This window comes from Apostichopus japonicus, chromosome 17, assembly GCF_037975245.1.
Source record: "Apostichopus japonicus isolate 1M-3 chromosome 17, ASM3797524v1, whole genome shotgun sequence".
NCBI classification, from domain to species: Eukaryota; Metazoa; Echinodermata; class Holothuroidea; order Aspidochirotida; family Stichopodidae; genus Apostichopus; species Apostichopus japonicus.
This window is the reverse complement of record NC_092577.1, coordinates 3,655,301-3,670,757: the sequence shown is the minus strand read 5'-3', so window position 1 is coordinate 3,670,757 and position 15,457 is coordinate 3,655,301. Positions and strand designations below refer to the sequence as shown.

At 38.2% G+C, this 15,457-nt stretch overlaps 3 protein-coding genes across 4 annotated transcripts in view; 2 read left to right on the top strand and 1 right to left on the bottom strand.

Moving 5' to 3' along the window:
• Nucleotides 1-15,457, bottom strand: part of LOC139984140 (uncharacterized) — a 62,439-nt gene that overhangs the window by 42,545 nt on the left and 4,437 nt on the right. The gene's annotated exons all lie outside the window — the stretch shown is intronic.
• LOC139984121 (uncharacterized) lies at nt 1,771-6,359 on the top strand. 2 transcript variants are annotated; one of them, XM_071997840.1, is made up of 2 exons: nt 1,771-2,274; nt 3,973-6,358. In XM_071997840.1, exons 1-2 carry the CDS (start codon nt 2,268-2,270, stop codon nt 6,192-6,194), a joined length of 2,229 nt encoding a protein of 742 aa, XP_071853941.1. In that variant the 5' UTR covers nt 1,771-2,267; the 3' UTR covers nt 6,195-6,358. The 2 variants fall into 2 exon arrangements, with proteins under 2 accessions (XP_071853941.1, XP_071853942.1); XM_071997841.1 differs by lacking the exon at nt 1,771-2,274 and adding an exon at nt 2,702-2,956 and having other exon boundaries at nt 3,973-6,359.
• LOC139984132 (uncharacterized) overlaps nt 12,159-15,457 on the top strand; it is a 73,149-nt gene continuing 69,850 nt past the window's right edge. Inside the window, exon 1 of the mRNA XM_071997866.1 lies at nt 12,159-12,272. The gene's annotated coding sequence lies outside the window, so the exon portion shown is untranslated. The remainder of the gene's footprint in view (nt 12,273-15,457) is intronic.

Sequence of the window (15,457 nt, the reverse complement as noted above, 5' to 3'; positions counted from 1 at the left end):
AAAAGTTTTCTCATTCATGAACTACCGGAAAACAGTCCTTACCAAATGACAGTCCAAGTATACATGCACACATAGCTGATCGAGATAAGCATACCGTGTCTTATGAAAAATTCCCATGAGTAATGTCTCATAGGTAAATATGATAGCCTATCTCTACCGAGCTTAGGACTTATTATTTCCAAGTGTTTTGTAACTGATCAGCAAAAGCAGGAATATATACTTTTGCAGCTGCTGGTATGAGAGACGAGGTTTAACACTACAGTCGTTTTCTCGTTATTACTTTAACGCTTAGTTTTGTTCAAGCACCCCTCCATGTTGTGTCTCTCCCTATACCGCAAAAAGTACAAAACGTTTAGTCCAGACTCCTTTCACAATACTATCAAATTCTCATTCAGTATACAACGAATTATATTGCCAGAAAGCCAGCCCTATCCGAAAAAACCTCTAGCAAGCAATATCCATCTCGTATTTGTTTTGTTTTAAAGGTTCGACGGAAATTTTCATATTTCTTAACCTAATAGATAAATGGAACGGTCTATTAATGACATTCATACTAGTTGATGTTACACGGGTTTTGATCGTAATATATGACTAACCTTAAGAAGGATTTGCGTTCCGTTGGGGGTTGGGGAGGGGGTCGGGTGGGGGGTGGAGGCAAGCATACGTTGCCGTAGGGTCCCATATGATGTTAACAAGCACTCAAAGAAGAGTTCTGACGGTATATTCAGCTCGGAGTTCAGTTAAATATTAGCTCTTAATAAAGTTTATCCTATATCTAATTTTGTTATAACTCATTACGCACGCACAGAATCTAAACCTGTGGTGCAGGTGGGAGCGGGGTGCAGATGGGGTGCCGGTGCGTTTCGGTGGGGTGCCAGTGAGATGGATGTTGCTGGCGGGAGTGGGAGTTGTGGTACGATTGGGAAGGGTCTAGTGTGATGGGCTTAAACTAACTCATAGGAAAAGGTAATAATTCGATTTATGAGCAAGATGGTGGAACCCTATTGAATATGGGTGTACTGGGTAACTCATAGACTTGTCGGCAGGGATGGAGTGGGGCGGCGTTAGAGCAACTAATGGATTGGGATTGGCGTTAAGAGAAGTCATAAACCTGGTAGTAGCAACAACCTACTGACAAGCAGGACGAGTAACTCAGAGACATGGTGGTTCAAATGATCGTGGCGTATTTCGATTTAGTAACAACAACAGTGTTTTGTGAATAATTTCTGTCTTGATATACGGTATAACAAGGACGAAAATGAGATTTTGGATTAACATCCTGTTTAGATAGCCACACTTTGTTTCGATTCCCCTTTTTTGCATAGGCTTTTTATACTCTATTTGAACTTGTATTTGATTTTTGAACACAACAGCAACAAAACAATACCAGCAATATGAACAACATAGAACTTTGATCTAAAGTTGCCTGTTTCGTGTAGCTTGTCCTGTTTTCTAGTTATCAAGAAAGGTCGCTTTTAAATTGTGTGTCCCCCAAAAATCATGCTATATATAGTGATACAAATTATGGTTACATGTCAAGGGGTTTAGAGGGCCGAGGGGAAGTCTCGAGGCACCAGGCCTCGCACGCTTCCCCCCCCCCCCTTAAAAAATAATCGTGCACATGATGGTAAGACTATACTATTTCCAAATTCTCCAACCTTGCAATAATATCACATAAAAACAAAATCACCGGAAGGGGAGGAAATATACCCAAAATTCGTAATTTTGTAGATCTAAGTTTATTCGTTAAATTCGTGATTTACTTTCAGATAGGTAATAATAAAAACGAGTACTAATAACATTATAATTTTAGAAGCTGTCAAATGGTATGGTTTCCTATTAACATTTTTGCCATTCCTCACTCGCACCCTTCCTCAATATGAAATGGTATGAACAGATACACAATCCGGACATAATCGCATTGCGTTTCGTTAATGACAACTTTTCTACTCAAATGGCTTCCTCCCTTCTACAGGTGAGCACACTAAACTTAATTTGTACATAGCACCACCAACTATCTAGCACCAGAGTACTTTGTGTGCTTCCTGTTACAAGTTACTGCACAGTGTGTGTAGTTTAGTAATACACATTGTATATAATACCAGTAAGTTCCAGTTCTGGGGTGGATTACCAACGAACTTTTAGAGGACATTGTGCTCATTTTGGATTTCCAAACCAATGAAAACTTAGTGAATATTATGGATGTGACAGCTTCATCAGAATTGACGTCACACCTCTGAGGTACCTCTGGACTGCTACGTTATGGTATGATAGGTAAGGTTAAATAATATAGCGTTACTTCTAACCATACAGCCTAACAGTCAATAGTATTGAGACCTGTTTCAAGATACACCTCGGATATTAAACTGCCAAAATGTATATTGCTTATATTGTAATCGTTATCAAGTTAATAGGTTTATTACAGAATACCCTCTTGAATGAAAAATGAGTCCCTATTGTAACTAATATATTGTCCTTATTAACCAGCCCTGTGTGTGTGAGTTACGGGGTATTCTGCAATTTTTCCACGTACATGACGCAAACCTTCAGTACAACAACTGTGTGAGATTATACACAAATACAATACAACCTATACGGTACAAAGGTTAAATACACCCCACTCGTCAAAGTGAAATAATATAATAATAATAATAAGCAAATATTTATAGAGCGCTTTATGCAAAGGCCTCAAAGCGCTTGAACAAGTACACAAATATGCAAGTCAAATCACTGCAAATTGTTGGAATAAATGAGTTTTTAAGAGACGCTTAAAACAGTCAACCGATGGTGCATTGCAAATTGAAGATGGTAGATTTTTCCAGAGAAGAGGTGCAGCAGAGATGAAGGCTCTTTCTCCATAAAACTTTGTGTTTGGGGTATGGCTGGTGGCAAGAAGACACTTTGTAGACGAGCGAAGTTGGAGTTGAGGATGATACTGAGGAATTAAATTTGTAATGTAACCAGGGGGAAGGGAGTGTTGTGATTTGTACGTTAAGAAGAGGAGCTTATAAATTGACCAATATGTTTTACTGGAAGCCAATGGAGTGATTGAAGTACTGGAGATATGTGATCATGACGCGATGAACATGATATTAACTGGGCAGAAAATTCTGAACAGTTTGAAGTTTTTTTTCAGCGTAGACTCAGGAAGGCCAAATAAAAGGGAGTTACAGTAGTCAAGCCTGGGCATTATCAATGAACATTCCAGTTTTGTAGCTATATCGTTGGTTAAAAACTTCCGTAAATTTAAATTTGGAGTAAAAATTTGGAGCAGTTGTTGCTGTACTTTAAATTGTTCTGAATATTCATGTAGTTATAGGGTGGTACGTTCTAACGGAATTCTTGTACATATGTTGTATCCACGGGGGTCTCTGTGTTGATAGGGAGGGGGGGGGGGTGGATTGGTTGTTGTGGATGTGATGTGTTCGTAACCATGTCCCTTAATAGTGTTTCAGAGACCGCCATCTCTGGAAGCTGCAGAATTTTCAGATTTTGATTATATTCTCGTAAATTTTCTACCACAAAATACACTTTAAAAGTATAAGTTGATGTGCTTGTTTACAATCATTTAATAACTAGCATTGAGGACTATGTGTCGATCAATTCATTGCAACATTTCAAAAGAAAAGAAAATCCTTAACTTTTTGCTGAGAAATCCCAACGAATTAAGACCCACATATTTCCTACCCATTTACAAACTCTATTGTCATAAGATGACAGTAACTTCATTCAGTTGGCGAATTTGTTCTCTCGATTTGGTCAAACATATGGCCGGTTGCGTCACAGAAAACCACAGTAAACTCTGCTTCAAAATTCTTCAGAATATTGTATTGAACTATTAACACACAAACAGTAGCAACATAGTCGTAGTAGCATAGAACTCATACCGGGTGGAAACATTATATTAAAAGTGATTGATTTGATCTTTGATTCTCGCATTTCATTTTTTTTTTCAAACAATGATACTTACAGATCTGCCTGACAAATACACATATTCAACAAGGATGATGGCTACCTCAACCTCTATAAAGGAAATGAAGGAGAACTTCTTCCAGTGTTCTGTTTGCTTGGATCAGTTTAACGAACCAAAAATGTTACCCTGTCTTCACCGATACTGTAGTCTATGTTTGCAAACAGTCATCCAAGCAAGCAATGATGGAACCATCGAATGTCCAATGTGTAAGCAAGTCTGCCAAGTACCCAAGGAAGGAGTGGATGGATTCAAGACTGACTTTCACATGAAGAGTGTTCTTGAGTTCTTAAACTTGCAAAAGTCTGTCAATAACGGAGACTTAAAGGAATGTATTAGCTGTTCAAAGAAAAATAAGGTGTTTGCATATTGCTTTAAATGTGGAGACTTTTTATGTGAACAATGTTACAAGTTTCACAAGGACAGTAGAATGCTTAAAGATCATGAACCAAACATACTGAAATTAGCAAACGCGGAAGCAATGAACCTCACTTTAGAAGAATTATCAGCCTTTACGGAAGACCCAAGGTGCCATATTCATGTGAAACAACAAGCCCAGTTGTGTTGTAGCACATGTAGAAATGTACCGGTTTGTGTGCTGTGTACCTACAGCAAACACAAAGGGCATGACCTACATGAAGTCAATGAACTAGCAAGTAATGAGAGAATTCTACTTGAATCGAAACTGACTGAAATAAACCTACTGAAAAGTAGGCTGTACGAGTTACCTGGAAAGATTGAAGTTTCTATAGGAAAGCTGTCTGAAAATACCGCGGAAAAGACGGAAACTTTGAAAATCCAACACAAACAACTATTGTGCAAACTCAAAGATGATAAGAAAAAAGTCACTACTGAAAGAGAAAATGGCTTGATGGATATAAACAACAGAAGGGATGATGAAAAACTACAAATAAGGGTCAGGGAGGAAAAAGAGTTGAGTGAAGTGAAACAGAAATATGAAGAAATCAAAAAGGAAACAGAAAGAAAGTATGATCAAGAGTCTGTATATTTCAATGCGAAATGCGATAAACGAGAGGAAAGAGTTAATGGGAAGCTCAAAAGGTTAGATGACAATTTAAAGGAATTGTCAGCAGATATAGACATTCGTACAAAGCAACAGAAGGATGAGCTTCAAAAAATATCAAATCATTGTCAGCAGATTATTGAACGTTACAAGAACTTTACAACCATCACTTCATCTATTATTGCATCCAAAGACGAGTGGGCAGACGCTCAGTGTATCCCTGATATTAGAGAAGCATGTGAACCTCTGATACAAGAAATGAAAAAGGAATTCTCAGATATAGAATCTTTATCTGATTTTATAATCGGTGACATATCGAAATATCTATTTGATAACGTAACGATTAGTGAACACGAAGAGCCTGTAGTTAAAGTTAAGGGGTTCCAACATTATACAAAGTGGTACATCGATGATATAACAAGTACCTTGGATGGTAAAATTGTCATCACAGGTGGTAGTAGAGAAATTAACCACATCACTCTCCTTAATAAGAGAGGACATTTAGAAACTCAGCATCGGATAAAATCAACAGAACTAGTGTGGCTCTACTGTTGTTTTCTCTGTCCACACAAACTTGCAACAGCTTGTACTCCTGGTGAAATCGGTATTTATGATATTCGTGAAGGATCATTTGTCACGAAGGATGTTGGTGACGTCATTGGAAACCGGCCAGCAAATCTGAAAGTGAAGTGTATAACGACTGATCCTGTCAACAAACACATCATTGTTGGTAGTCAGGGCAGAGATATATATGTTTTTACTGATCAGCTGAAGTACTGTCACTCCATGACACTACCAGGTGTAATTAAAGATGTGAATGATATCACTTTACATAGAGGTAATCTCCTTGTGTGTGACTATGATGGTGAGGGAGCCTATGCAGTCTCCATGGACGGATCAGAGAGTAAGCTTATGTATGAATTTTCCAAACCAGATGTTGATGAAAGTGACTGGAGTCCTTACAATGTCTGTACAGGGAAGAAGGAGTTTATATACATGTTATGGAAAGCCCAAATCTCGGGTCCGGTGAAATGTATCCTGGTACAGTACAGTCAAGATGGCCGACAACTTCTAACAACAAGATCAGTGGATAAGGATGCTGAATGTTTGACGATATTAGATGCAGACGGGGAGGAGAAAGTACTGATAGCCACTGATCATACGGGAAAAGTCTACACCTATGGTCTGTTAGTTAAATAAAGCTATCAAATGTTTTGCTAGTACTGGTTGGATTAAGTATGATATACATTCCACAGAATGTCGAAAGGTTATATCAGGGCTAAAATGAGGAGAATGTAAGCAGATTACTTGCAATCATAATGTATATATTCCTCTAACAGTTCTCAGTTGGACAATGAACGATATTTTATATTTTATATGGTACTACTTTATCAGCAAATATTGATGTTTAATATAGCGGGATAACGTGAGGATACAACAGAACGGAACATATCAGCCCAGGGCTCAAGTTAAAACTACACCAGAAACCAACCAAATCACTACACTGTCCCCGCCGGTAGGATTACTTCAAAAGCACTAGCCACCGCGATTCAGGCTCATCTAGGGCCCATCCCAACCCCTTATCAAAGCTGATGCCTCTTTCAATCTAGAAAATTCATGTAAGTCTATAAAGTTTTAAGCTGAATTTTCGGTAGAGATGAGACACCAGATTATGTCATAAGAACTGTTGTTTAATGCTCATCAATACACATAAAAACATGTATAAAAGCACATTGCCCCAAACACAGTCAATCACGAGTGAAGCTATGAAATTTCATTGTTAGCTCCGCCTTCGATGGTTTGAGATATATTCACATACTGTAGACCTTACGGTTAGTTTCGATGTAAGGAGACTGCGGTTCAGGTTGGATTAAGTTGTATGGCTTTCTTGCCCTGGCCCTATCTGGAGTAACATTTGTTTCAAAAGTACCGTACGCGTTTTTGTTGACAACGAGTAGGCCTAACATAACCGTAAGGTTTAACCAGAATTTAGGTTCCTGAAAGTTGTATAGTAGTATGAAATTGGCCGGACTAGTCACACTATTACGATTCTATCATTCAATGATAATTTATTTCCTTTTTTTCAAGCGTAATCCTCTCACCTTCAAATTTAGTGTTATTCCCGTGACAAACAGACTTTTATTTTCGCTTTTATCTATCATCGAAGAGTACCCTATTAATAAACATTATCCATCTGGATCTATCAAATCAGTTTTCTTTCCTTTCCCACTACGCGCACCCCATTTGCAAGAGAAAAATACTTTTTCACCCTCCTAATAACCGACTCTTTCAATATTGATTTTGTCGCATATTACTAACACTTTGGTCTCCTGGAGCCCTGCCTCGCACCTCCACCACCTCCCCATCTCAGGATGTGCTTGTGCCCTACATCAAACTACATCTGTGGGTCATCGTCAATATCTGATTCAAAGCGATTTATCATGACGTATGTCATGATGTTTGTCATGACGTGTGTTATATGTAAAACGTATACTACTGAGTGATCATATCAGAAATACAGTAACAGAGACTTACACTAATTGAGATAAATTGAGTAATTTTAGTAATAACGCAAGTGAACTTCATGAATTACCTAACGAGATCGATGTCATTACACGAATCTAACTGAAAGTAACAGTAACAGAACCTGGCAAAAGCACTACTGATTTATACCTCTGTCATATGAAAAGTAAAAAAACTTGGACGAAATATTAAATGAATTGGCTATAGATATAGCAGTAATAAGAAATAAAAACCAAATGATCTTCACTATTAGCAACAGAAAAAGTCTGATGTTAAAGTTACAGGAATCAAATCTTTGGGTTGGAAAATTAATGGTTCAACAGGGATTGCAACATCGTATGCATTGGTACCACAAATAGTTCTAACAGACCCATCACTGTCAACAACAAATAAGAACCAACAAAGGAACAGAAAAAATCTGGATCTGGTTATACAAGGGAAATATTATACCTCTCCGGTACTGTCGTTTCCTATCTCGTCACACAGTAGCAACTGTTTGCCAGCCAGATGGAATCTTTCTTAATGACATTCGTGATGGTTCATGCAATAAGAGGAGTATTAGTGACGTCATCAGCAACTGGCTAGCTGATCGCTTGGCGACATGTGTAGCTACAGATCAGCAACAACCAAATTGTTGTCATCTGAATTATGGTCACACTATAACACTACCAGATATATAGTATAGAGGGTATGCTAGCACTGTTCATACGTGTAGTCTTGTGATATGTGACTTAAGTATTAAGAGATAGATAATCACCATGGAAGAATCAAGAAATACATTAACGTAGAAACTCACAAAACCAGGTTATATAGGAGGAAACTGGACACCCCACAGTCTCTGTACAGACAAAAAACTGTTTTCTATAACTTTTGTTATATGTTTGTTTGGGGACACTCATCCCCGATCAGAAAAGACATTCTGGTATACAAAAGCCGACATTACTAACCAAAAGATCATCGACGGAGAGGAAAAATTAATAGGCCTAATAGCCACTTTTTATACGGGGAACCTTTACACATATAGTCTATTAATGACCAACATTCCAAATACTTTGTTGTGACTATTAAAGTAATGTATAGTACGTGAATTGTTCGAATGGCCTACATATATCAAGTTCAATTTGGATGTTATTCCTAGCCATTCTATTGGTGAAATCAAACTAAAGTTTGCCAGTTTTACATCATGCCAGTACTTACCTGATTGATATCCAACTTGATATCCTGGTTCCATTGAGATATCCTAAATCCAACTTGATGTTCTTAATCCAACTCGGTAGTCAAGATTCAACTTGATATTCCAGCTGCAACTTGATATTGCAGATTTAACTTGATATTCCAGCTGCAACGTGTTATTCCAGATTTAATTTCATATTCCAAAGTCAATATGATATTCAAAGATCAACTCGATATCCTAGATTTCAACTTAATATTCTAGATTCAACTTCATATTCCATATTCAACTTCATATTCCAGATTCAACTTCATATTCCAGATTCAACTTTATATTCTAGATTCAACTTTATATTCTAGACAGAACTTGATATTTCAGATTTTACTTGGTGTTCCAGATTTTACGTGATATTTTAGATTCTCCTTTATATTACAGATTTGATGTGATATTCTAAATTCTACGTAATATTGTAGCTCCAACTGGATACTTTAGATTCAATGCGATATTCCAGTTCCAAATTGATACTCTAGATACAACTTCCTGTTCCAGATCCATGGCAAATTTCAAGATTCAACTTGTTAATCCAGGTACAATTCCGATACGATTGACCATCAAATCGTCATTAACAGACTATTGCAGCTGCGGTATTAAAGGGATCGCGATCAAGGTACTTCAATCTTATCTCCAAGAGCGGAAGCAGAAAATCGCTGTAAATGATTCTTGTTCGACTCCTAACCTATTTCCATGGGGTGTTCCACAAGGTTCTGTCCTCGAGCCACTTGAGTTTATCCTATATACTGGACCTTTAAGTCGCGTTATTAGTCTCCACGAAGAAATCCATCATGTTATGTACGCCGATGACACTCAAACTATATCATCATGAAGTAAGACGATTTTGATAAATCTCTTACAAATTTAGCCAATTGTATCGCTGATATTACACAATGGTGTTCTTGTAACAATTTATTACTCAACGATTCAAAAAATTCATTTCATGTTACCACCCTGTGTATCCGTTCGGGCAATTTATCTTACTTTTCTGTCTGTGCAAATGTTATAACGCCTTCAGAGAATGCACGTGACCTTAATGTCCTAGACAACAAATTCTAAAAAACTTCCAAAAAGTTTGGCAAACTCAAGAAGGATTTGGATCAAATATCGAATGAACGTTCGGTCCACGCTTTCGTGTCATCCCACCTCGATTATTGTAATCGCATCATCTCTCATCTGTATTCTTCTTGCCTAGAAGCAAATAAGGCCTCAACAGAGCGTCTCCATTCATCTCGGTCGGCAGCTGCGTTTCTGGCCTCATTCCAGGATCGCCAACCAGCCCTCTCTCTCTCTCTCTTTTGTCTACTGTCCTGTGCCATGTTGTTTTTGGTCGCCCTCTCTTTCTCCTGCCCTCTGGTGCCCGAGTCATGCTGATGTTGCTGTCGCTGTTAGGGTTTTGGCGCAATATGTGCCCAATGAATTTCCATCTTCTGTTCTTAATTTCGATGCTTACTGGGCCCATATTTGCTCTCTTTAGCAGTTCTTTTGTGCTGACCTGTTCTTGCCATCTTATCCCTTATTATTGTAATAGATTGTATGTTAACTTAGCAAAATCTTTTATATTTCTAATCAGAGAATTCAAAACGATGCTGCTCGACTAATTAATCTCACTAAAAAGTCTGATCATATCACTCCCGTCCTGCGTTCATTGCATTGGCTTTCCGTCCCGCAGCGTATCAAATTCGAGATTCTCCTTTCAACTTATATGGTAAAAAACGATCTAGTAACACGTTAAATCACCAATCTTCTTACTCCAAATGCAACGGACCTCCTATGTAACGTTTCGTTCATCCTCCCATATACACCTGCAGTTTGCCTGGTCCTCAAACTAAACCTTGCTATGGCGATCGTGCATTTTCTGTTGCAGCATCTGCCCTTTTGAATGAACACCCGATCCGTTAGCGTGATTCCCCTACACTTGAAATTTTCAAACACAGTTTCAAACGTTTTTTTTATCTTCTTAGTGTTTGTTTGCTTCCGTTTCTATTTTCCTTTGTTAAGCGCTTGGAAATTTTCATCATCATTGTCATCGTCACCGTCACCGCCACCGTAACCGTAGCCGTCACCGTTGTTTTCATCATCATCATCATCATCATCATCATCATCATCATCATCATCATCATCATCATCATCATCATCATCATCATCATCATCATCATCATCATCATCATCATCATCATCATCATCATCATCATCATCATCACCATCATCATCATCATCATCATCATCGACGACGACGGACGGACGGACGAACGTACTCACGGACGGATTCACGGACGGACTCACGGATGGACGGACAGATGGATGGATTGATGGAATAAAATAGAATCCTCATGTATCCACAAAACCAAGACAGGACTCCGAGTTGACAATGAAGGAATACTTCTTTTTTTTGACAATTTGAAATGTTCGGTTACCCTGGACCTTTTTAGCAATGGCCAGTGTTTAATTGAAAAGTATGCACAAGTGAAATGAACGTAGAAGTTAAGAGTAACAATTATATTGATTATTTGGACCGCACCAAGCAATAAGGAGATAAACAATACAACAAGCACCAATCAAGCGGCAAATTGCTTTATAGTTTCAACTGTACAGTGTAGTTGTATAAGAGTGCAGTATACACACGAGGTATAATGTAGGCAAGAGTGAAGGTCCAGGGGCGAAACTCGCAGATATAGTAAGTATACTCAAATAAAGGAAATTAAGACTTCAGGGAGAACCTGTTTTGTTTTACCATGTTTAATTTAGGGGGTGGATTGGCAATGGAGGGGTCATGATCAGGGGGTGGAAATGCCACGTTTGCGACGAAACACAATGGAAGTTATATAACCATGTCACAATGTACATTGCGTTTGGGAAAGAAATGATACCGTTGGCGTTAGCCAACGTTCAACTGATGTTCGAAATAGTTAATAATAGTTCCAGGTTTGTGGGCATTGATGGCTCTTGTACGTAGGGTTGCGATTGTCATGGTCACAGTAAGTCAAGCTGGAAGTGAGCATATGATGTCAACAAGGCATGACATTACCTTATATATTAGAGTAACTTTATGTATGTCAGTTCTAATCTTGACCCAATTAATCAACTCAAGTACTAATAACATTTGAAATTTAGAAGCTGTCTAATGGTATGGTTTCCTATTGACATTTTCGCCATTCCTCACTCGCACCCTTCCCCAATAAGAAATGGTATTGACAGATAAAATAATCCGGACATACTCGCAATGCGTTACGTTAATGACAACGTTTTACACAAATGGCAAACTTAACTAAATTGTACAGAGCGCCACACTCTCTTCTTGCACTTGAGTCAATAGTATGCTTCCTTTTACACGTTACTGTAACGTGTGCGGTAATACATGTTGTCTATAATACCGGTTAGTTGAATTACCGACCAACGTTAAGAGGATTTTGAGTTTATTTTTCATTTCCAAACCAATGAAAAATTAGTGAATGTTTTGGATATGACAGCTGCATCAGAATTGCCGTCACACCTCTGAGGTACATTTGGACTGCTACGTTATGGTATGATAGGTAAGGTTAAATAATATAGCGTTACTTCTAACCATTTGGCCTAACAGTCAATAGTATTCAGACCTGTTGCAAGACAAACGCTAATGACAATTGTTTGTGCTGAAAAGCAGAGAGTGGCCTAATGTAGAAAAAACGTTTTGTGAAGGGAGAGGGTATCTTTTCATTATTTCTGAGAATAACATGTCACTAATAAAGTTTGTTAAAGGGTGCATATCATTAATAATATTCTAATTTTTTTATCGAGATCTTTCATCATTTGCTTTATGCGGCTTTATTGGTCAGGTTTTGAAATATGGCCTGAAAATGGAGACCATACGGTTACACTTTCAATGTAAGGGAATGGGGTCACTTTTTCTAGATTCCGTGCCCTGGCTCTATCGTGGGGGATATTTGTTACAAGTTACAGCAACACAATTTAAGTTACAGCAAACACCAGATTTAATGTTGATGAAAGTAGAATGTAATTGGTCAGACTAGTCACACTGTTACGATTCTTTTATTGATTAATGTTTGATTTCCTGTTTCAAGCCTTATTTTCTCACTTTCAACTTCAGTCTTCTGTCAGAGACGAACATATTTGATGTGTCATTTACGTGTGTCATCAAAGTGTATACCATATCAATAATCATTCACCGGGAACACCTCTTTATGAAAAGTGAAAACACCAGATTTAATGTTGCTGAAAGTAGAATGTAATTGGTCAGACTAGTCACACTAGTAAGATTCTTTGATTGATTAATATTTGATTTCCTGTTTCAAGCCTTATTTGCTCATTTTCAAAGTCAGTCTTCTGTCAGAGAACAAACTACTTGATGGGTCAATTAACGTCTGTCATTGAAATGTATGCTATATCAATAATCATTCACCGGGATCCCACCCCCCCTTATGAAAAATGAAAACCACTTTCTCATCCCCTATAGTTAACCGCCGTGAATGACTTGATTCTTTCAGGGATTATTTGTGATTTATGCTTATCACTTCGTACTCATGCAGTACCACCCATGGGCGGCGATCATGGGGGGTGACGAGGGGACATGCCCCCCCCCCCAATATATTACGTGGGGGACATATTATGTAATATCCCCCCCCCCCAATATTTGGTGGCATAGTCTTTTGTGTGAAAATAAATAGACGATAATGCGTGAGATTAATTTTCCAAATCAGATTTGGCGACATTCGTGGTCGTTTCTGTGACCTGTGACCGTATCGCATTTTGTCACTCATGATTATTATCATAATGTCTGTACATCTCTTGTGTATGAGTGTAAGTACATACAATCAAATATATAATCCACATAAATATGGGTTCAATGGGTTTCCATTTGGCCTATTTCCTACAAGATTTCTAACCGCAGGCGCGTAGCCAGGGGGCGAAGGGGGAGACCGCTACACCCCCCCCTCGAGCATATTTTTTGTATTTTAGTTCATGATATCGAAGTTTTATAGTAGCCGTTATGAGAAGTTTCAATATTTGTACACCAATAAATTAACTGTGTAAATTTTCGAAAATTTCGTGACCAACATTCTTCATCATACTTCTCTCGTGCAATTTTGACCGGTCTGTTAGGGATTGAAATTTTTTTCTATATTAGTTGTCCATAGATGATATTTTGTTCAACATTATGTGCATGTTTTGAAGTGAATTTATTATTCAAATTCTGAAAAACAATGGGCTTAAAACCTTGAAAAGTGGGGCTGACGGGTATTGTGGGCCGTTACGTATACTATTACCTACAAAAGCAATTATCCACAGGAGATGCGATGAGGTCGAACATGATGTGTGACTGGTGACAATCTTGAAAAAGGTTATTGATGAAACAAAAACTATAGGGAAAAAACTTGGTTCTCAGGCAAAAGTGTACATCTGGTTGGTCATTTTCAAGCCCGAGTAGTGCCATATCCGGTGATCTGGAGGGCTCTCAAAACCAGAAATTTTCTTGTACGCTGCGCGCCAACCGATGGTAGCGCTCCGCTTAGATAGTTATATACAAAATATTACGAGGGGCGCGAACAATTTGGGGAATGAAGGTTAGTACGCCCGTGTACCCAAACAAAATGTTCCCCTCAATATTTGAAAAAAAAGGCCGCCCTGGCACCACCCACCCACCTTCCCCTCTTCCCTCCTCATCTCAGGATATACACGTACCCCGAGTGAAGCTGCATCAGAACGTCATCGTTAATGTCTAATTCAGGGCGTTTTATCATGACCTGTGTCATGACGTGTGTGTTATGACGTGTGTTATATGTAACACGTATACTCATGAGTGATCACACTGAACATGTGTGAGACTCGCAACAGCAATCAATATGCTATTATCCATATGCGGAAAGTACCCGTTCCTAAAATATATGATATGGATCGAATCGATTACAATATGTGATGCATGTCCAAACTGAACACTACGATGAAATTGTGTGGATTACCAAACATGGAACCATTTTAGGACTGATATATACACTGGAAACTACTGACTATATACGAGATGTACAGTACAACATTGTAGCCTTCGATTTGAGGAGAATAAGCCGGTTAGAACACAGACAACGGAGAGGATTAACATCATAACAATATGCTCATAATAATTGTGTAGTCTTCAATACAGTGTTGTTAGTTTGGCGTTTTATAACTCCACAAATTAAAATTTGGCGTTTTTAAAAATTTCAGTCCACCCACACAGTTTTTTTTAACGTTTAAGTATGGCATACTAATTTAAGAGAAATAGTAGCTGAAAATAATTAAATTTACCCGTTTCATGTTACTGAATCCGACTTATGGTTCCCGGTACAGGCCTATAGTTTCACTTCCTAACATTTAGCTAGGAGACCCTACTTGCAACGAATTGCGAACCCACATATTACCTATCCATATACAGGGACTATTGTGACATCATTAAGTAACAATATTCTCCAGAATATTGTATTGAACGGTATTGATAACATATTTGGCATGTTCTATAGCGTACGTGTTTATAGAGGAGGGGAGGAGTCACCAGTTACGTTGGCTGGAACTTAAAGATACATTTGTATCCTGATAACATGTTCTCTAATTGCATTCTTGGTTGATTTGACTGTTAACAATTAGGTAAGGATAAGATTTTCGTTCTCTGTTTTTTCCACTAAATAGGGAGCAAATTACATAAGTGCTATTTTAGTGCATATAGTAGTTGACCTAAACACAATTGACA